General features: G+C 41.9%; 1 protein-coding gene across 3 annotated transcripts in view; it reads left to right on the top strand.

Moving 5' to 3' along the window:
• Positions 1-6747: 6747 nt before the first annotated feature.
• The window catches only part of CD6 (CD6 molecule), a 42818-nt gene continuing 26990 nt past the window's right edge, over positions 6748-22575 (top strand). For all 3 annotated transcript variants that reach the window (XM_079956447.1, XM_079956446.1, XM_079956445.1), the window contains exon 1: positions 6748-7076. In XM_079956447.1, the coding sequence (XP_079812573.1) occupies positions 7022-7076 (55 nt within the window). In that variant the 5' untranslated portion in view covers positions 6748-7021. The remainder of the gene's footprint in view (positions 7077-22575) is intronic.

Genomic DNA, 22575 nt, shown 5'->3' with positions numbered 1-22575 from the left:
GGCAGTCGTATCCTGCACTAATTTAACAAGCAAATAAAGAGGAAGAGGGGAACATCTGATATGGAAATCTCATTCCAAATTAAAAAATGGCAGTGGTTCTTCTCCTCTGTGGCTGAGTTACAACCAAGCAGCTTGATACCCGCAACAGATTGTGTTTGTGTATGACTGGGGCCATGTGTCTCCTGGCACAAAATCCACTCTCTTGCACTGGCTCAAGCATATGGCTTGCACATTCCTCCCCCCCCCCATGTATTTCCATTTGGATAGTACAATGGAACTGCAAGAAGCAGAAGCACGTCCACTTGCCAGCACTTCTTGCAAGATTTGGAAGCCACACTGTCTGCTTCCTTACAGTGACAAGTGATTCTTAGATGGTCTTCTCAAATTAAGTTCCGTTGGTTAAGGGAAATGGCCATTACTTTATTTTGACTTTGGGGGACTTCCTCACAGCAGTGGACTTGGCACTGCTAATGCATGCATGTTTTGCACAGTGTCCACACAACATCCTCATCAAAATGCAAGAAGTCTACCATATCTGCAGAAAATCAAAAAGGAACAAAAAGAAAAAAGGCAGAAATGGTAAATATAGACTGTGTGTGAGAGACAGACAGGCAGAGAGAGCATTCTGATGAGTACAAAGTTGTGTGGACACTGCACAGAAGTTCACAATAAACGACAGTGTGGCAGCCTCCTAGATCATGTCCAAAGTAAGGTCAAGATAATGATTTGCTGTGGGTCAATATGTCTTCGACCCCTTCATGGATCACTGCCTTGCCGTGGCGAAGGGGCTTGAAGAATTCAGAGAAGCTATGAACTATGCCGAGCAGGGCACCCAAGATGAACAGGTCATAGTGGAGAGTTTTGACCAAACGTGATCCACCTGGAGGAGGAACCGGCAAGCCACTCCAGTATCCCTGCCAAGAAAACTCCATGGACAAAGACAACAGGCATATAAAAGTTATGACGCTGGAAGATGAGCCCCTCAGGTCGGAAGGCGTCCAACATGCTACTGGGGAAGAGCGGAGGGCAAGTACAAGTAGATCCAGAGCTGATGAAGCGGCTGGGCCAAAGCCGAAAGGACGCTCAGTTGCGGATATGCCTGGAAGCGAAAGGAAAGTCCAATGCTGTAAAGAAAAATATTGCATAGGAACCTGGAATGTAAGAACCATGAACATGGGTAAGTTGGAGGTGGTCAAAAATGAGATGGCAAGAATAAATATTGACATCCTGGGCATCAGTGAACTAAAATGGACGGGAATGGGTGAATTCAGTTCGGATGACCATCATATCTATTACTGTGGGCAAGAAACCCGTAAAAGAAATGGAGTGGCCCTCATAGTCAACAAAAGAGTGGCAAAAGCTGTACTGGGATGCAATCTCAAAAATGATAGAATGATCTCGATACGAATCCAAGGCAGACCTTTTAACATCACAGTAATCCAAGTTTATGCACCAACTACTGGTGCTGAAGAAACTGAAATTGACCAATTCTATGAAGACTTACAACACCTTATAGAAGTGACACCAAAGAAGGATGTTCTTCTCATTATAGGGGATTGGAATGCTAAAGTAGGGAGTCAAGAGATAAAAGGAACAACTGGCAAGTTTGGCCTTGGAGATCAAAACGAAGCAGGGCAAAGGCTAATAGAGTTCTGTCAAGAGAACAAGCTGGTCATCACAAACACGCTTTTCCAACAACACAAGAGATGACTCTACACATGGACATCACCAGATGGGCAGCATCGAAATCAGATTGATTATATTCTCTGCAGCCAAAGATGGAGAAGCTCTATACAGTCAGCAAAAACAAGACCTGGAGCTGACTGTGGCTCAGATCATCAGCTTCTTATAGCAAAATTCAAGCTTAAACTGAAGAAAGTAGGAAAAACCACTGGGCCGGTAAGATACAATCTAAGTCGAATCCCTTATGAATACACAGTGGAAGTGAGGAACAGGTTTAAGGATTTAGATTTGATGGACAGAGTGCCTGAAGAACTATGGATGGAGGCTCGTAACATTATACAGGAGGCAGCAACGAAAACCATCCCAATGAAAAGGAAATGCAAGAAAGCAAAGTGGCTGTCCAATGAGGCCTTACAAATAGCGGGGGAGAGAAGGCAAGCAAAATGCAAGGGAGATCGTGAAACATACAGGAAATTGAATGCAGATTTCCAAAGAATAGCAAGGAGAGACAAGAAGACCTTCTTAAACAAGTAATGCAAAGAAATAGAGGAAAGCAATAGAATGGGAAGAACCAGAGATCTGTTCAAGAAAGTTGGAGATATGAAAGGAACATTTCGTACAAAGATTTCCATAATAAAGGACAAAAGTGGAAAGGACCTAACAGAAGCAGAAGACATCAAGAAGAGGTGGCAAGAATACACAGAGGAATTATACCAGAAAGAAACGGATGTCTCATATACCCCAGGTAGTGTGGTTGCTGACCTTGAGCCAGACATCCTGGAGAGTGAAGTCAAATGGGCCTTAGAAAGCACTGCAAATAACAAGGCCAGTGGAAGTGATGGTATTCCAGCTGAACTATTTAAAATTTTAAAAGATGATGCTGTTAAGGTGCTACACTCAATATGCCAGCAAGTTTGGAAAACTCAGCAGTGGCCAGAAGATTGGAGAAGATCAGTCTACATCCCAATCCCAAAGAAGGGCAGTGCCAAAGAATGCTCCAACTATCGCACAATTGCACTAATTTCTCACGCTAGCAAGGTTATGCTTAAAATTCTACAAGGAAGGCTCAAGCAGTATGTGGACCGAGAACTCCCAGAAGTGCAAGCTGGATTTAGAAGAGGCAGAGGAACCAGAGACCAAATTGCAAACATGCGCTGGATTATGGAGAAAGCTAGAGAGTTCCAGAAAGACATTTACTTCTGCTTCATTGACTATGCAAAAGCCTTTGACTGTGTCGACCATGGCAAACTATGGCAAGTTCTTAAAGAAATGGGAGTGCCTGATCACCTCATCTGTCTCCTGAGAAATCTCTATGTGGGACAAGAAGCTACAGTTAGAACTGGATATGGAACAACTGACTGGTTCAAAATTGGGAAAGGAGTACGACAAGGCTGCATTTTGTCTCCCTGCTTATTTAACTTATATGCAGAATTCATCATGCGAAAGGCTGGGCTGGATGAATCCCTAGCCGGAATTAAGATTGCCGGAAGAAATATCAACAACCTCAGATATGCAGATGACACAACCTTGATGGCAGAAAGTGAGGAGGAATTAAAGAACCTTTTATTGAGGGTGAAAGAGGAGAGTGCAAAATATGGTCTGAAGCTCAACATCAAAAAAACGAAGATCATGGCTACTGGTCCCATCACCTCCTGGCAAATAGAAGGGGAAGAAATGGAGGCAGTGAGAAATTTTACTTTCTTGGGCTCCATGATCACTGCAGATGGTGACAGCAACCACGAAATTAAAAGACGCCTGCTTCTTGGGAGAAGGGCAATGACAGGCCTAGACAGCATCTTGAGAAGTAGAGACATCACCTTGCCAACAAAGGTCCGTATAGTTAAAGCTATGGTTTTCCCAGTAGTGATGTATGGAAGTGAGAGCTGGACCATAAAGAAGGCTGATCGCCGAAGAATTGATGCTTTTGAATTATGGTGCTGGAGGAGACTCTTGAGAGTCCCATGGACTGCAAGAAGATCAAACCTCTCCATTCTGAAGGAAATCAGCCCTGAGTGCTCACTGGAAGGACAGATTGTGAAGCTGAGGCTCCAGTACTTTGGCCACCTCATGAGAAGAGAAGACTCCCTGGAGAAGACCCTGATGTTGGGAAAGATGGAGGGCACAAGGAGAAGGGGGCGACAGAGGACGAGATGGTTGGATAGTGTTTTCGAGGTTACCAGCATGAGTCTGACGAAGCTGCGGGGGGCAGTGGAGGACAGGAGTGCCTGGCGTTCTCTGGTCCATGGGGTCACGAAGAGTCGGACACGACTAAACGACTAAACAACAACAATATGTCTTCGATATCATGTCAATCCTGCAGCCCCATGCACCAATGCATTTCTGTAGTGTTGACTGCTCTCCATTAGAGGGCAGCAGTTAAACTTCATGGGCCTTGCATGTGGTCTTTTTGTGTGTGCAGAGGACTTAGGGCAGAAGTAACTTTAAAAGTGTGGGGCGAGGTGACATACTTTTGCCTGTTTGTGGTTCCTTCTAATTTATCTGGGTAAGAGCACCAGATTAAAGGCCACAGGATGTGCTGTCCATTCAACTGGAAATGTTACTGCAGGTAACAAATGGTTTGATGCAGTGCTTTTTTTTTCTTCTAAAAAATGTTTAGGGGTATGCGTAACTCTGCATCCCTCCAGCAAAAAACACTGGTTTGATGTGAGAGGCTTGTGGTTAGGGATAGACAAATCTGTCAATTTCAGTCCCCTAAGTTTCTCATTTTTCCAATCTTAAAAAATCACTTCTCCCCATTTCCACAAGAATTTGTGATTTTAAAAAATCTCATGAAAATTTGTCAGCATTTTAGTGTGAATTTTTCCTAATTAAAGATATTTTTGTATCCGTCTTTGCCTAACGTACACATTTTTGCAAGTAATTTGCTCTAATATAATATATTTTATGTTATTTTCACTAATACATGAATTTCTGTGGACACTTTACCCTAAATTACGAATGGCTGATTTCAGAATTCAAACTCCAATTACAAAACTGGAAAATTGCCATTTGGTTCTGCCTGGCTTAGACAGCAGCCATAAAAATGATGTGGCTTCCAATATTACTTTTTCTTTTTCAAACTATTCTCCTGTGAATACACAAGTCTCCCCTCAATAAATGGTAGAAAGCAGCTGTGACTTCAAAAGGCAGTTTGGTTTGCTCCAACCAGTCAAAAATATCTGGCCTTGCCAACCCTTCAGTGATAGCACAATGCCTCTCATTTTAAAAATATGTTGTTAATGATCCAGGGCGATCTGCAGATCTCATGGTTAGATTTTTGGACCTTCCATCTCTTCCATGACCCATTACTGAACACCCTTTATTTCAGAACAAAGATATATTTTCAGGAAATGGGAAAGTGGTGATTTAAACGAGGCCAGCACTTCTGAAGGGTGATGTGATTCAAACCAAATTAAAAGATGTTCCATTTCATCGGATACATATCCATCAGTATATCAGTCAATCTTTTCATTATGGTCAGTGACCAATATTCATACATATCTATCATAAAAAAAGGTAAAGGTAAAGGTACCCCTGCCCGTACGGGCCAGTCTTGACAGACTCTGGGGTTGTGCGCCCATCTCACTTAAGAGGCCGAGGGCCAGCGCTGTCCGGAGACACTTCCAGGTCACGTGGCCAGCGTGACATCGCTGCTCTGGTGAGCCAGAGCCGCACACGGAAACGCCGTTTACCTTCCCGCTAGTAAGCGGTCCCTATTTATCTACTTGCACCCGGGGGTGCTTTCGAACTGCTAGGTTGGCAGGCGCTGGGACCGAGCAGCGGGAGCGCACCCCGCCGCGGGGATTCGAACCGCCGACCTTTCGATCGGCAAGCCCTAGGCGCTGAGGCTTTTACCCACAGCGCCACCCGCGTCCCCCATATCTATCATACTTTCTACTTAATAACTCACCCTGAGATCAAAAGGCATGCTACTAGATCTTCTTTTGAATTCAAAAGAAGCTTTACAAAATGCTTGCTCAGGCTCCTGCAGGTTTTAATTATGGATTGAAAAAGTTTGGGGAAGGTGATACAGGGATGCCTATATCTGATGAGGAATGGCAGGCGATCTAGGTTGCTCTGCTTCTTTGGTCAGATTCAGCTAGGGTCAAGGAAAGCACTAATAAACCTACCCATCCTTGGCACTTCTATCTACAGCGGCTTAGCAGGATATTGAGTAGCAGATATAACAGCTGCTGGAGAGAATGCAGGTCCACCAGCTTTTTTAAATTACATGCAGTGGTCTTGCTCCAAAGTTGCTTTATTTGGGTGAAGTTTTTCAGGAAATAATAATAATAATAATAATTTATTATTTGTACCCCGCCCATCTGGCTGGGTCTCCCCAGCCACTCTGGGCGGCTTCCATAAAAACCAAAAATACACTAAAATATCACAGATTAAAAACTGGAACATATAGCTAAACAAAAACTTTTACCTGACACCAGGCTTGCTCTCCTTTCTGTTTTTGATGCCGATGTTGAAACATTGCTTCGTAAAGACTTAGTTATATATCCCATCATAGCAGCTAGACTGACGATTGCCAAGTACCGGAGAACCCTGGCTGGAAACTTGTTATGGGATTGGACTATCCAAACTTGGATCTTGGCATTAATGGAAAAGTTGACCCACAAGCTGCGTATGCAAATAAATCTGATACACATCTGATAAATTCTATATCATGTGGTCCAGTTTTATTATATATGCTACAACGAAAGAACATGGTTTCTGCCTGCCTGGCACACGGGGACATATGTGGAAAAGCACTTTGGGATGATTTGTGTATCGCTAGCTGGTTTGACCAGGGAGGAAGAAGGTGTGATTGGGGATTTGTTTCTTGCTCTGTATTTAAAAAATCAATATCTTAATATTGAAAGGAAGAAAAACCGAAACACTTGTCGGGCATCTAGAGGGAGGAGGAACATGAAGGTCCTGGAGCCAAAATAACAAGACAACTCCAATAGCATCTACTTATGAGACAAAGAATGATGTGTATAACTATCTGGACCTTGGTTCTTTGTGTGTGTCCTCTGGCCATGAAGATGGACATCCTAATGCTGGTGGCCAGTATTATTTCACATGGGTTTCATTTTGCTTTCCTGCCCCCTCCCCACCCCCAATACCATTTTCTCACATTGCTGCACTTTTCAGTCTGCTTGAGTTGCCACCAGGACTAAGAGTGTACTGACAGTTTCCTGACGATTGAAACCACAAGCAAACGAAATAAACTACTGTATGGAAACTAATCACAACGTCAGGAGGAGAATGAAATGAAGAGCATGCTGGGCCTTTTTCCTCTCCCCAGCTCTGAAGATCATTGCTGTTCAGTGCACACTCATGCACGATGGACCTGATGGATGTGCTGCTAATGACCCTTTCCTTAATGGCAATCAGAAAAGGTACCTCTCTCAATTTCTCGCTTGGTTCTGTCTTTTCATTTCTGTCCATGCTGGCTCTCTCTGGCTCTGTTCAGCTTTCTCTGAAAGTCCTTTAGATGCGATGACAGCTCAGTGCATCTCTCCATCTGCCATCCACAACGGTCCTTTCATTTGGCCCGTCTTTCTGCGGTAGATGAATACTCATCTGGTGCTGCCTTCTTTGAGGCCAATACCAGTTTGCAGCACCTGAGGCTTTCAGGTGCCCACGTATCTGTTTTCCTTGTTCTGCTCTCAAGTCAAGAAGAGACCATTCATTTGTGATCCCACTTCCTGCTGGAGAAAAGCAGTGGGTCGGGGGGATTTTGGTTAATACCCATACCCAAAAGGATGGGAAAAGAAAATAATCACCCTCATTACTCACATGAATGTCAGCCTCTTTGAGATGTGAAGTTGACATATCAGACCAAGTGGCCTGCAGATGACAGGTCTCCTGTCCTGCTCCTGGACCAACAGAAGTGTCCTCATTATTCAGAAACCAATCTGGCATTTTATGCCCACTTGTTCTCACTATTTTTCCAAATAGGGGAAACATTGGGGGAGGGGACAGTTATGCCTGCTGTAATTTGAAAAAACGACACCTTTCCACTTATTCCCAAGATGTGCATCTGAACTCAGAAGCCCACTTTCAGCTTAGTAGAAACAGATGGATACTAGAATCTGTCTTGAATTCCTCCTTCTCTCAGCATAGGAGCTGTTTGCCATGTTTTGAAAATTTAGCTCATGAATTTAGCTTCATGTCTCCAATTATCACTGCCTGAATCACGAAGGGGGGAACTGACTAGAGATTTCTTACAAATATAAAAGCTCTGCTGGGTTAAGCATCCACCTAGTCTAGCACCTTGTACCAAGGGTGGCTGGCCACAACTTGACCACTTCTCTTCTCACCCCAAACATTATATCATGTATAAATAAGTAGTTGTGGATTCCCAAGCCAATACAGACCCTTGAGGAACACCACTGCTTACTTCCCTCCATTGTAAGGCCTGTTATTTTAGTCCTACTCTTTGCTGCCTTTATTCAGCCTGTTACCAATATATAAGGGAATCTAAATTCTTGCTCCATAATTGCTAAATTTCCTAGTCTACGTTGCTTAATAACTACTATCCAGCTTTGCATGTAAAGTGAAACCAATATGAAGATTAAAAGGCAGAAGCCTATTGGAAAAAGCGGGGCAGGAATGGACATAAAAGTAGTCCCAGGAGAACACTGTGCTGTTCAAAAAAATTATAATAAAAAAATCATATATGCATATTACTAGCCTGGTTAAACCAGATGTGACGAAGCTGTGGTCCTCCAGACATTCTTGGACTTCAACTCCCATGAGCTCCAGCCAGCATGGCCAATGGTTAGATGTTGTAGTAGTCCAGTAACATCTGGAAGGCAACACCATCCCCACTCCTGGCTTAGACCATCATATTAACAGAATTAAGTACTGCATCACTTTAATACCATTTATATAAATAACACAGGAGGCAACAGTGGGCAGGGCCTTCTCTTTGATTGTACCCTGTTTATAGAATAAATTCCTCAGTGACACTCATGCAAGCCAATCTTGTAGTCCTTTAATTCTTATTCTCCCGAGCCTTTGGTGGCTGATGCAGAACCAGCCCTAACATTAGGTGGGTTGAAGTAGTTGTCTCAGGCAGCTGATTTTAAGTGTCATGAAAAGGTTATTATTGTTACTTTTGGACCGTCAGGGAAAAACCTGTGAGATTTTCTGCCCGGGTTGTTTGAAATAAAGTGCCCAAATTACTCAGCCAATTTTGGGCACTCTGCACCTTAAAAGTGGGGAGAGCGATATTGCGCCATTAGTTATTCTGTCTCAGGGAGCAAAATGTCTTGGACTGTTGCTGGACTTATTGCTAGCACTGTAATTATTGCTAGCACTGTTCTTTTAACTGTTTTATTGGATTTTTGGTTTTGATGTTGTGTTGTATTGTTTGTTTGTTTTTAGCTTACTGTTAGCCTCCTTAGACTCTATTGATGGATGCCTGTATGGGGGGCAGGGGGGAGACAGTAATGATTCGAAACAGCACTAGCCATTGTGAACACCCAACCAGGGCATAGTCATTATTACAGATTCATTAATCCAGAATAGAAGGAAAATTTTGATCACACCTCTGCTTGGCCTTTAGAGCTCTTTTTCAAGAAAGGTACCAACACCGTTTCTGTCTTGTTCAATATGTACTACTTTATATGATGCCTGTATGGATGTCCTTATATAGGTCTTTTCTAGACAACCTGTTTATTGAGCATACGTCTTGATTTGTTTGCACAAAGCTTGTGCAGAAGTTACAACCATGTTGGTTGTTTATGAAGCATTCATTCTGGTTTATTTGTGGGGAGCTTATACAACATTGCCTCAAGCAATTGTTATCCTCCACATTCTGTGGCATTTTCCCACCACTTTCCTCACTGCAGAAAAATCCAGTTGCAGGGGCGTGGGGAGGGAGGGAGTTTGTTGAGCAAAACTACCAAACCAACTTTGATTGCACAACCTGAAGTTGTTGGTATGTGAGTAAATCCCACCTGAAAATAACAGCAGTCTGAGAGCACCCAAAATTATGGAGATTTAGTTGGAATTCTATTCATTGTGCTTATGATTAAGACTTTTTTTGTGCTCCCCAGCCACCAACTAATGCAGGTCTCCCATTTTACAGTGACTGAAAATCTGGTCTTGACTGATTTTTTTAAATGCAGGTCTGAACAACTTATGACCCATCAAGTCAACTGCAGTGTAACAGTCATGTATTTTGTCCTGCCAGACACTTGACAGTGTCTGTTGTTCAGGCAAGCAGCAGAACCAAAAACGCCTATACTCTCCCTAGTGGGCTTCCATACATGACTGAAGGGCTGCATTTGACCTTGTTTCATGTCCAAGGCACACCTTTCTCCTAACACCTGTCTCACCTGAGAGCTGATTAAGGCTGACAGCCAAACTTGGAAGCAGGTCCGGGAATTTCTAAATTGTAATAATGGCTGGGTGGATTCTCATTGGAATCTTAGAGTGCAGGGAGGGGGGATTTAGCTCTTCCCACCGCAGCCATGATCCCAACAGAAATCTAATTGGGACCAATTAAAGTGTGTTTTCTAAGGCAAATAGCAGCATGAAAGGCAGTTTTTGTCAGGAACACGGGTGAGGAGGGAAGGATTAAATTCTCCCTTTACATTGCAATTTGAATGAAATTTGCCCCCCCCATGTCTATTACTACAATTTTTAAACTACTATGATACATTTTATTTATTTATCTTGTAAAATTTTATGTACCGTTTGAGTGTTTAAAAATACATTAAAGCGGTTTACAAAAAATGAAGCATTTTCTAGTGTCCTGTCTAGTTTGACCCATACAGAAACTTCTGCAGTCCAGACTAGATCCATCTTTGAAATGGTAAGTGCAACATCGGGCACAAGTCTTTGGGAATATTTCTCTGGATTGGGGCCACATAAGAGAAGGGGCAGGGAAATGAAAAATCCCTCCTGCAACATAAACTACAAGGGCATGTTGATCAATGCAGTAAGAAAGTAGATCAATTTTCCAGTACATAAATGGGTTTTTTAATCTCCAGGATTGCAATTATTTCTACCAATACAAAACTCATGTTTTAATTTAATATACTTGCTTAATTTTATTACTCACTGTCTTTTGACAACATTCCTTGCTTGAGCCTCCATCTCCATCTCCTTTTAAATGAGCATTTAAATTAACACTATAATAAAATCCATAATTGAACCTGGTTGCAGGCTTGTGTGTAGCGTGGGGGGTTGGTGATGAATCCTGAATTGTTCTAAAATAAGTTCCTTGGGAAATGGTGGGCCAGATTCAGTTGCAACAGGGGTAAATAATCTCAGCTTGTTTAAACACCCGCCAAGCCAATGATCTGACCATTGTCTTTTGTTTCTTGGAGCTCTGGCTAATTAGCTGAGGCTTATTTACTTTTTGTGTTTTCAGTTCACTCTGCTGTGCCCCTGCTTTATGCCCACACAAACTAGACAATTGAGTTAAATGTACAAATATACTTCATGTTTTAAAAATAAGCAGTAATTGGAGGGGGAGACAGCGGTCAGGATCGGGACCTCTCAGCGTGGTGAAGAAGGTGTAACACCTTCGTCTTATGCTATGATCCTGGTGAAAATCACTAACCCAAAGCTGCTGTATGCATAGGGACATTTTTATTGCATGGGTCTGATTCTTCTCCCCGACTTTTTATGGTTGCTGTTTATTTATTTATTTATTTATTAAAAAAAACAACAGAGGAGAGAATGTGCTCATACGTTTCCCATACTGACTAGTTTGGCCCTGAATAAAACGGTCAACATATGCAGAATGCACAGCAGGTCCTGCCCAAGATATTTTACTGCCTGAGGCAAAAGACAAGATGGCACCCTCCCATCCTATATATAAAATCCAATTGGACTGGCAGTTTTAGCTTACTTCAGCACTGGTGATAGTACAGTGTTTTCTACACAGCACCTGGAGGTAGCAGGTTAGCAGACTCAGGGGAATGGTGAGGGCTGGAGCCATACGCCCCTCCTCTACAATTGCTGCCTGAAGCAGCTGCCTCTCTCTGCCTTATGGTAGGACTGGGTCCTGGTGTACCGTACCAGTAGCGGAATACCTGCTTTCTACTATCTCTGTTAACATTCTTGTGCAGTTATTCCTGGCAAGAAAGTTAGTCGTTTCTTCTTTGATGAAGGCCATCAAATCATTTATTGTTTTGTCCATTTATGCAAGGTAAGGCCATGGCCTGACGCAAGTCACAGGGGACACCCTTACCTATATAAGCTTCCTACATGGGCCTGGTCACTTTTAAATGCACTTAACATATATGTGCATTATCACATAGTAATTATATCTAAGAGTGATCAGTGGCCTAGGTGTGTGTGCCACTAGAGTACTATGAAAGACCATATGAAAAGCTCTGCTGGATCAGGCCAAAGGCCCATTGAGTCCACCATCCTGTTCTCAACGCAGCCAGCTAGATGCCTATCGGAAGCCCACAAGCAGCATCTTCAGTTTGCCAGCACACTCTACACTTGTGATTCCCAACAGCTGATATTCAGAGGCATTCTGCCTCTGACAGTGGGGGTAGAATATAGTCATCGCAGCTATTATTCTATTCCCCAAATTTGTCCAGTCCTCTTTTAAAGCTATCTAAGTTGGTGGCCATCACTACATCTTGTCGGAGTGAATTCAGTAGCTGGAGTGCACTCTTTGAAAAAGTACCTTGTTTTCTCTGTCCTGAGCCTTTCAAAATTCAGCATCACGGGGACACAAAGAGTCGGACACGACTAAACGACTAAACAACAACAACAGCCAATCTTATAGTCCTCTATCATTTGTCCTAAACTAAAAAAGTTCCAAATGTTGTAGTCTCCCCTCAAAGGGGAGCTTCTGCAACTCATTGATTATTCTGGTTGCCCTTTAAAGAAACCTTTTTTGTCTCTAAAAATATCCTTTTTGAGGCGAGGCGAAGACCAGAACTGCACACAGCCTTCTACCTATGGTCTCACCATCGATGAGTGATGACATTAGACACGAAAAGGTCAGTGCTCATGTTAAATACATGTAAATGTACCTTGTGCCTCTGGAAAGCTTACGCAGGTAGGGACTTCATGTGTGGCCTGCATCCAGCCTAAGGCATTTTGCTGCCTGAGCAAAATAACAAGATGGCTCCCTCCTCCCACATTCCATGTACAGAAGTGAGCTGAACAGGCCATTGAATGTAGTTTCAGCACTGGTGATGAGGCAATGTCCTCCACTGTACTTGAAGGTGGTAAGCTGCCTTATGGGGTGTGCTATGTGGCACACCACCAAAACATACCCCCTGCCTTCTGGCACCTGGCACCTGATGTGGTCACTTCACTTTGCTTAATGGTAAGGGCAGCCCTGATACCGCTAAATGAGGTGGCAGAACCCTGAGATGGCAGAATGGGATACTCCACTACAAGTGGAGGATCATACATGTTAATGTCAGACCCTCCAAGTATCCCTATGTTCCAGGGGCAGTCCTGGATTTACGGAAGCCGTACCGGTTTCTGATATGATCCTGGAATGTCCCGCTTTTCCTTAGGGCATCCCTATTCTCATCAGAGAAATGTTGGAGGATATGGAGCCAAGGAGATAAGTAATTATACAACCTTTAGAAGATATCTGAAGGCAGCCCTGTATAGTGAAGTTTTTTTAAAAAATGTTTAATGTTTTATTACATTTTTATATATGTTGGGGGAAGCTGCCCAGAGTGGCTGGGGCAACCCAGTCAGATGGACAGGGTATTATTATTATTGTTGTTGTTGTTGTTATTGTTATTGTTATTGTTATTGTTATTAGAATATAAGGTCCCTATTTTCATCGGAGAATGTTGGAGGATATGTAATATGTCCAGAAACTCACCACAAGTAGAAAGCTAGCAAAGCAGGGCCAAGGCTAGGCTTGAAATATTCTCTCGGAGGAGTTTCTTTTCGACTTTCAATAGTTTTTTTTACATGGCAGAGCAATAGAAAAAAGGCATCCCTTCCCCGCCATCTGAACTGGCACAGTACATTTTATCCTGCTTGCCTGTGTAGTCCAGGAGCCGAGAGATTCAAATCGATCTGGAGCATTTTGAAATGGCAAACAATTGCCATCCCTGATGCTTTGTTTGTTTCAAGGTTCCTGTCTTGCATTTACCGGTTTGTTTTTGTACAACTAAGTAAGCAGCAGTCAAGCTCTGCCAGTTTAGATCAGCCAGGGGCCTGACCTCTGGCCATATGATTCATTCTTTGGTGGATTATGGAAATCGGGCTTTTCTAAGGACGTGCAGCCAATGCTTCTGGGATGGCAGTAAACCTTTGTAGGAACAAGTTTCAGTCAGGGTGAACAAGATAATAGTATTTCCCTCCTCCTGGTGTGCCAGGAATCTTGCCCTCTGGCTGATCTGTAGCACATCAGTGAAAAGGGATTTGCAGATGAGCTGTAATAGGTTCCAAATGCTGTGAGTTTATCTTGATAGGAGCGGCGTGGCTGGCAGCTTCTGTGCGTGTAAGGCCATATGGGATCAGATCTTACTTTGTGGTTGCGATTTCGCTTTTGAAAATACGAGGCAGGTAAATCGGTACGATTTAACCTAAAAGAACATGATTATGTTCATATCATGGTGGAAGCAGTCTGGCTTTATTCAGTGGGATAAGTCTTCAGAAATGGGAACTGGGGTAATTAATTCAGACCATGTGATGCTTGATGATGATAAACATCGAAGCGCTTCAGGGCTGGGGAGAATCCATACTATGCTGAGGCCATTTACTTCCTGTTCTGAAAAGATGCTGCTTTTATGTTGAAAGAAGGCTGATAGACTACAGCAGAGAGACAGTCAGGTTAGAATGAAAGAGTGAGAGACTAAAATGGCATAAGCCCCGCAGGGTACAGCCTTCCAGGGGAGGGGGTGGGGAGAGAGACAAAAATGTTTAGCCTAAAATAACCCAGTTGTAACAATGAGTTCTCTTAGGCTGTAGGAAGGCAGGGATGGTGCCCTGTTGCTTGGACTTAAGTGGCTTATACAGAATAATACCCGAGTGTGCAGCGGACGGGCAGACACAGTGACCTGATTTCTGAAGCCAAGCCCTCCTTTTGGTGCAAACAATTGCAGGCAGTACTCACTGCTGGAAAAACTGAAGCAGCTGCCTGGAAGGTTGTCTGTCGGCCAATGTGCATGGTCACAATATATCAGAGGCTGTTTTTATTGCCAGGCGCTTTGAGTTCTTCAGTTTAATATGATTAACTCTCATTTTTCAAGTATCTTTGTGTTTGGATTCCTGACCTTAGACTTTGGATCCATCAGACCTTTGGTGTCTGACCTTTCCACTGATCTTGGCAACAAGAGAAGGCTTCAAGTGTCATCATTCTTAATCAGACCAAAAGCTCCTTGAGTAGACATCCTGATTGTCCTTGATTTGACTGTTTCAGAACTGACTACTTGTTTTATTTACAACAGCTAAATCTACTAACCCCAAAGGGGGAACACCCGCCCAAGCTGATATTTTGCTGATGGGATTTGATCCATCTTAACATTTTGTTATCCTCCAGCAGCATCCCGCTCCTGTATCACCCAAGGATGGTTCTTCGGAAAACAGAAGAAAGAGGCCTTCATTCTGGCCTAGGATGTTCAAGAACAAGACACACCAAAACAGAAAGTGTTATTTTTTCCTCCCTGCCTTGTCCGCCTGCAGCAGAGGAAGTTTAGATGACACCCATTACTAAAATAGATGGTTAATAAGAAGAGAAATTGGTGGATAAGTGACCAAGGATGATGAAAGCCTTTTCCTTTCAGTGTCAGCTGTTGCTCAGGCCAGAACAAAAAGCCCAAACATTGTAGAAGACTGGATCTTTCAGACTTGATGGTCCAGTGTCTGACCCACTGGGGTTGATGTTGTGTTTTCATGGTTTCTTGAAGCACTTTCTCCATTTGCTAGGACTTTTTTCTTGAGTGATGGCTATCTTTTATTTAATTCATTTTATTTTTAAACTCATTGTATGTATTATTTAAAATATTCAGTTAATAGATGCTGATATTTCATTGAGAAAGAGCAACCACATTGTTATGCTGTCCTAGATGAAAATGAAAGGAAGTTCATCTTACCTGGAAGTAGCTAATTCTTTGCTGTCCATTATGATGTCTGACCAAATGTGCCAATTTTGAAGTTTCTGAGGGCCAAAACAGATTAAATCCATGTCCGATCTCCTGATTTATTTATTCATTTATTTAGTTACCTTAAACGCCCTGCCAGGGCTATTTTTCCTAACTCTAAACCACACACACAGCTGCTCTTAGACCTAGAGGTACCGGTACTTATATTTCCCCCCTGCAGTTAATAGTCAATGTGAGGGGGGGGGGTGTTAAATCAGAAAAATGCCATGGATAGTGTTTAACCACTAAATAAAAGGACACATTCTACTCATGTAAAAACAGGCTGATTCCCGGACCATCCGCGGGCCAGATTGAGAAGGCGATTAGGTTGCCTACCCCTGATCTAGTTTGTTCTTAACTACCCATAAGGGGGCTAGGTTGTGCATCCAAATATTGTTCTGATTTTTGGATCACTATCTGGAGAGTTGAATGGCACCCACGATTACAGAAGCTAGTTGTTCCTATATATGAAAGCTTGAAAGATTATGTCTTTCAAACTGGAACAAACATAAAACGAGTGACTATTCTTATAATGATAAGAGTAGATTTCCCTTGCAACATCCAACTCCAGATTGTGTTAGGAAAAGCATTTTTATAACATAAAATTATTTTAATATTCTGAATTAAATAACTCCCCAATATGTGTGCTTCCTAATAAAGCTTTTCTTTTATCTATTTCATGCAAAAAGTGTTGTGGTGGGAAAAATAGAAGAGAGGGGGGCTTTGATTCATTGGTTAAAGTTTTTGTTCTAAAACATAATTACAAGCAGAGGGAGGGAAATCACGAATTTCAGGCAGCAAGCCTCTTCACACTTACCCGGGAGTATGGTCCATTGAAGTCAGTGGGTTCTTACTTCTGAGCAGAAATGTATTGGATTACACTGTAAAAAGGCTTTGATGCTCCCAGTAACATTCTATTCTTATGCTATTCATGCCAATTAAAGTTTGTACTATAAAGCATGGATGCAAATGAGGGGATTATGGAGCTTAAAATGATTCTGTTTGTCTTGAGTTCACACTGCTAGCCAAAGAATTGGTTTATCTGTAATGGAGGCTAATCTGTTAATTCAGCATTCATGGTGGAGCTTGCAATGGAATAGCTGTCCAGTCTTCTGCTCTCATTTTGAAAATATATTAATGAAAATATTCAGAGTTGTAATTACTTACTTACACACACACACACACACACACACACACACATCCTAATATAATATATATATCTCCTAGTCAATCATTTTCTTTCCTTCACTGAGATTTTTCTGCCCCACCAGTATAAATTATTTTAGACAAATAATTCCAAAAAATTCTGTCAGATAAATATTGGTATAGTATTCATTGAGAACTTAATTTTGAGGCAACATTTATTTTAATTATAGTGATCCTCCCTAACCACCTGTGGTTTTTCTTTTGGTTTGTGAGCTTTTTTATTGTTTTATTTACTCAGTTTATATTGTTCACTAACAAGTCTGCATATATTTTTAGTCCTAAGTATTTTATGAGAATAAATTTCCAAGGAATGAATAAAAATTGCAATTTTGCTTACATGGATATGTATGGTGAGCAGATATAGTTAATGCCCAATAATCTCTATTTCTGCTCATTGATTTTATGCCCTGGGTGATTAAGGCTGTAACTAGGGATAATCTGTAGGGTTTTGTGAAGAGATACAACCGGATCAGAGATGGAATAGCCGCATTATCAGCGTATAAAGAGATTACATTTTATTATATCCCCTGCTCCTGTCTAATTGTGATAGACATGGACTTTAATGGGAGCATGAAGGTTAACGGAACATCCTCGGCCATTTTGCTTACTGCTTTGTCACCGAAAACAATTTGAATAATTCTAGCTCAGTGAGCATCAGTGAAAATTGCAAATCAAATAAGCACATGCATTGCCAAGTAAGAGGGCATAGATGTGTGTAGAATTTGCATATGCTAATTTATGTGCATCAATGCAAATTTAGAAAGAATTATAGTAATTTAAATAGAAGGACAATACATCTCACCATAGTGGGGAAGGCTATGTTCAAGTGGCCGGCTCAGTCTGTTGCCCAGGTGCTGACTGCGGATGAGCAAGTACCACCACCCCCCACTCTCCTTTCTTATGACTGCATTAAAACGGACTTGGACTCAACAGCCCTTTAAATAGTGGTTACCTTGAAATAAATTGGTGTCCTCTGTAAAGTAGAACACTATCTGCTCTGTTTGTAAAGCAGCAGTCTTATGTGAATATACTTTGGAAAAAAGTGGGAGGGAAGGTTCTCAGTAAGAATTTACAGGATTGGGCTGCACACCAGATCCTAGGATAGTCCCTTTCTGATAATTTACCTTAGGCTGCAATCCTAAGCGCACTTGCTCAAAAGAAAGCCATATTAGACACAAACATTAAGACTCAATGTCCAAATAAATACGGACAGAATTATCGTTTTATAATCTATTCAAATGCTTTATATGCATCTCAAATAAAATAGATGCTGACCTTTTTAGCTATTCTTGATTTTACTCCAGTATTTAATTATTCTTCTGCTGCCCAGGTTGTCAGTGTGGTACTCTCCAGAAGTTATTGGTCAATGGGAATAGGTGCCTAGCAATAACCTGGGATAGCTCAGTTGGTAGAGCAAGAGACTCTTAAGCTCAAGGTCATGAGTTTGAGGCCCATGTTGGGCAAAAGATTTCTGCATTACAGGGGGTTGGGCTAGATGACCCTCATGGTCCCTTCCTATGATTCTAACACAAGAAATGGAAGTGGAAAAATCCTGAAGGCCGCAGGTCGCCCCCTCCCAAAATTTATTGTCAGAAGGAAATCCCTCCCCTCTCCTCCCTCAGAAAACCGTTCTGGTCCACATTGATATTATTTATTATTTATTTGTTTGTTGCATTTCCATTGCATCTTTGCTGCAAGGAGCTCAAGGAGGCATACATGGCTCTCCCTCTCCTCCTTTTGTCCTCACAACAGCGCTGTGGTGGGAAGGCTGAGAGACAATGACAGGCTCAAAGCCACCCAGCGAACTCCACGGCTGAGTGGGAATTTGAACCTTAGCCTCCTAGGCAGACAGTCAAACCATTACCCCACAGTGGTGCAAGACAAGGAAAAGTGATCAGTCAAGAGATACCAAGTTAATTCTGAAAGTATTTTTGAGTCAGTATTTCACTGAGAGCTTGGTCTGGGACGAAAACTGCATAAGAGACTTGTTGGATTAGTAAATTTCACTTGTTTTCAATAAGGCTTTCCAAATGCCTCTGGAAAGCCTACAAACTGTACGTTAATTCAACTGGGAGCTGATCTTTAATTTAATGATCATACAACATTTGTACAAAGCTGACAATTTTTCATTACAGTAATTCCACGGATTGCATTTTGTGTGTGTGCTACATTTCATGAATGTTTCCTTACTACATAAATTAGAGAGTAACGCATTTGTGGTCAGTGAATCCTGCCTTTGCCTCCGTACACACCGAACATTTAAAGCACGTAGCTTCCTCCGTAGAGTCCTGGGAACTATAATTTGATAAGGGTGCTGAGAATTGTAGCACTGTGAGTGGTACAATGTAGCAATGTGCTTTAGCTGTATGGTGTGTACACTTACCAATTTGTTCCTGCTTTCTTGTGTTTTTTTGCTGCTTTGATTACACTGTACTGATTGCATCTTTCTGTTTCTGCAGATGTGCAGTTTTGGTTTCGTTGTGTGATTTTGATTGTTTCCTTGTTTGTAGTGAGTTAGTTGCAAGCTGCTATGAATCATTTTAGAAGAGCGGGATTAGTATTATTTTTAAAAGAAGAAGTAAAATAAGGAGAGAATAATAAAAGGTTTCCTTCCTTCCTATCCTGTTGTTTCCTTCAGTGTTTGACAGCACATATCTAGCAAAGGTGCATATGTAGAACATCTCTCATTATCTGAAGTTCAATTATCCAATCTACTTGCTTTGAATCAATTGACAGGGGAATAGCGATAGTTGGTGATGTGACAAAAGGGGTACAGCATCTCTTCAGTGGTATATGTCTGCAGCAGATCAGTCCTGCTGATTTTTTCACCATTTGTGCATTTCTGACTCATTTTTAATGATGATTTTGTAAAACGTTCTTGATACTGAACATGCCCAATTAAGTGATCTCCCAGGAAACCAACATCCTCTGCTAATACACCTGCTGAGCAGAGAGCCAGAACAAACAGTAGGGTGGGCTTTATTTCTCCATTGACTTTGTATCTGACTTTCTATCATTTTAAAAAAAAAATATTATTGGATTTTATTTTGCAGTGAAAAAAATCAGGGCTTTTTCTCATCCAGAACTTGCCGGAACTCAGTCACGCCACCTCTCAGGTGGGTGCCAGTGCTATTCTAAGAGAACGGGGTAGGCGTTCATGGTGAGTTTCGGCACCTCTTTCTCTAGAAAAACAGCACTGAAAAAATAATAAAGAAACAATTAAAAAAATCAATATCATGAGAAAAACAAGTCCAATTCACTGCTTCTTACAGCAGATATATTTAAAAACAGGGAATTTTTGCTGACCATGACAGCTATTTTGTTCTGGCGTCCATGGCGCTTTTCTGGGTATCGGCACCTCATTTTCTACCCCAGAAAGCTTTGTACAGTGGTACCTCGGGTTACATATGCTTCAGGTTACACACTCCACTAAGCCAGAAATAGTGCTTCAGGTTAAGGACTTTGCTTCAGGATGAGAACAGAAATCGTGCTCTGGCAGCGCAGCGGCAGCAGGAAGCCCCATTAGCTAAAGTGGTGCTTCAAGTTAAGAACAGTTTCGAGTTAAGAACGGACCTCCGGAACAAATTAAGTACTTAACCCGAGGTACCACTGTATAAAAATATTGATCTACCTAGCTCCATCGGTTAGGGCATGGTGCTGATAATGCAAAGGTTGAAAGTTCAATCCCCGTATGGGGCAGCTGCGTATTCCTACATTGTAGGGGTTGGACCACATGATCTTTGGGATGCTTTCCAAGGCTACAATTCTATGAGCTGTATCCCAGATTTCATGGACTAATAATAACAGCATATCAGAAAAGACAGTTGGTTGCATTTCACAATAAACTGTACTCAAATGCTGATGAATTTTCATAGAGACTTTTTAATTAAAAAAATCACAAACTCCTGTAGAAATGTGGAGAAGTGAGCCTTAGATTAGAAAAATGAGAAACTGAAATTGACATATTTGCCCATTTCCCTCCTCAGAAGCCAGTCTTGGTCATCGAAGCCCCCTGCAGTTTTAAATAGACATTGCTTCCTTGCAACTTGTGCCTCTGATTGCTTCCTGTTGGGCATAGCATGGCATCAGTGATGAACTGCCCAGACACTACTAGAGGAGCGACCATGTCAGTCATATCAGTGGTCCTTATGTGATCAGAGACATTTGAGCCGAAAGTGCTTAGGATGCATATGGAGCAGAAGCACTTCTCCTGCAGTCTGGGATATGGGATGCAGGATGCAGGTCCTTCCTACAGTGGTATTTTGGACCACCGGGATGGAGCTGATACTTGTGTGTAGAAGCATATTCCATTATGTGGATTGGCCTCCTTGAATCTAGGTGATTGGCATTGCTACTGTACAGTTTCAGTTCATCTTAGTGGAGTTTGCATGGACAGAAAGACGTGTGGGATGATTCACACAAAGATCTGTGTAATCAGCAGGGGTTGGTGGATTGAGCTCCTTGTTTGCAACAGGAGCTACTGATTCAAACAGGTTATGGTACATTATAAATTCATAAAACTGACCTGTGTTCTGAAAAAATATTGTTCTTATTTCTTATTCTGTCTATGCAGCATTGAAGCAAAATCCACCATCAGCCGATCCATACATATATTAATATTCTATAAGAATGTCACTCAGTTCATGTCAGTCATTTTAAACACTCTTCAGGTCATGGGGAAGGGGGCTATGAGTTCAACAGTTAACCACATAGAAAATTAATTCCCATTGTGACCTAGAGTGGTTTGATTACTATGCAAGAGTGGTGGCACCTGAATACTGTAGTTGGATTTGTTATTCACCCAAATAGGGGGTAAAACTTGCCATAAGCTTAGAATCAAATGACCTGTCCTTGTGAAATTTGGTCTACGGCTGGCTCCTAGCATGCTTCATTAGTATAAGTTTAAAGTAAAAGACATTGACACAAGGAGAATCTTGTGTGGTACGGAAGCTGTACTACCCAGGACAGGATGGGGTTGTGCAGAGTTGTTAAGGCAGCAGAGAGCATTGTTGGCTGCCCACTTTCCACCTTAGAGCAGATTTATGCCACAAGGTGCCATAGGAAGGCACTGGACATAGTAAAAGATCCATCGCATCCTGGTCACTGTCTCTTCGAGCTCCTGCCGTCGGGACAGAGATACAGGACGATGAAGACAAGAACGAGCCGTCTCAAGAACAGCTTCTTCTCCAGAGCGATCTTGGCCCTGAATGGGAAACCTGGACTTTGAAAGTCATCTAATCTTCCTTGCTGTATTATATTGTATTGTTTTAATTAGTGTTTTTATAGTTGTTCTGATTTTGTGTGGAGTGCCCTACCTGGGTGGATGGAGCAGCCAAGTAAATTTCGTTGTCCCTGAGAGGGGGCAATGACAATAAAGATATTATTATTATTATTATTATTATTATTATTATTATTATTATTATTATCATCTGTGGGTTTATAATTGAAAACTGGGGTGTTTTCAGATGGGAGCTCCTTGAGAAAATGGTAGTACTCACACCCACAAGTTTTTTCAGCACCCATTCAATGTCATTATCAAAGTGCTAACCAAACTTCTTTTTATTTTTTTAAAAAAGATCTGGATTTCGCCTCC

The sequence above is a fragment of the Podarcis cretensis genome, assembly GCF_951804945.1.
Source record: "Podarcis cretensis genome assembly, chromosome: 1".
Taxonomy (NCBI): domain Eukaryota; kingdom Metazoa; phylum Chordata; class Lepidosauria; order Squamata; family Lacertidae; genus Podarcis; species Podarcis cretensis.
The sequence above is the reverse complement of the archived record's forward strand: the minus strand, read 5'-3'. Positions and strand labels throughout refer to the sequence as shown.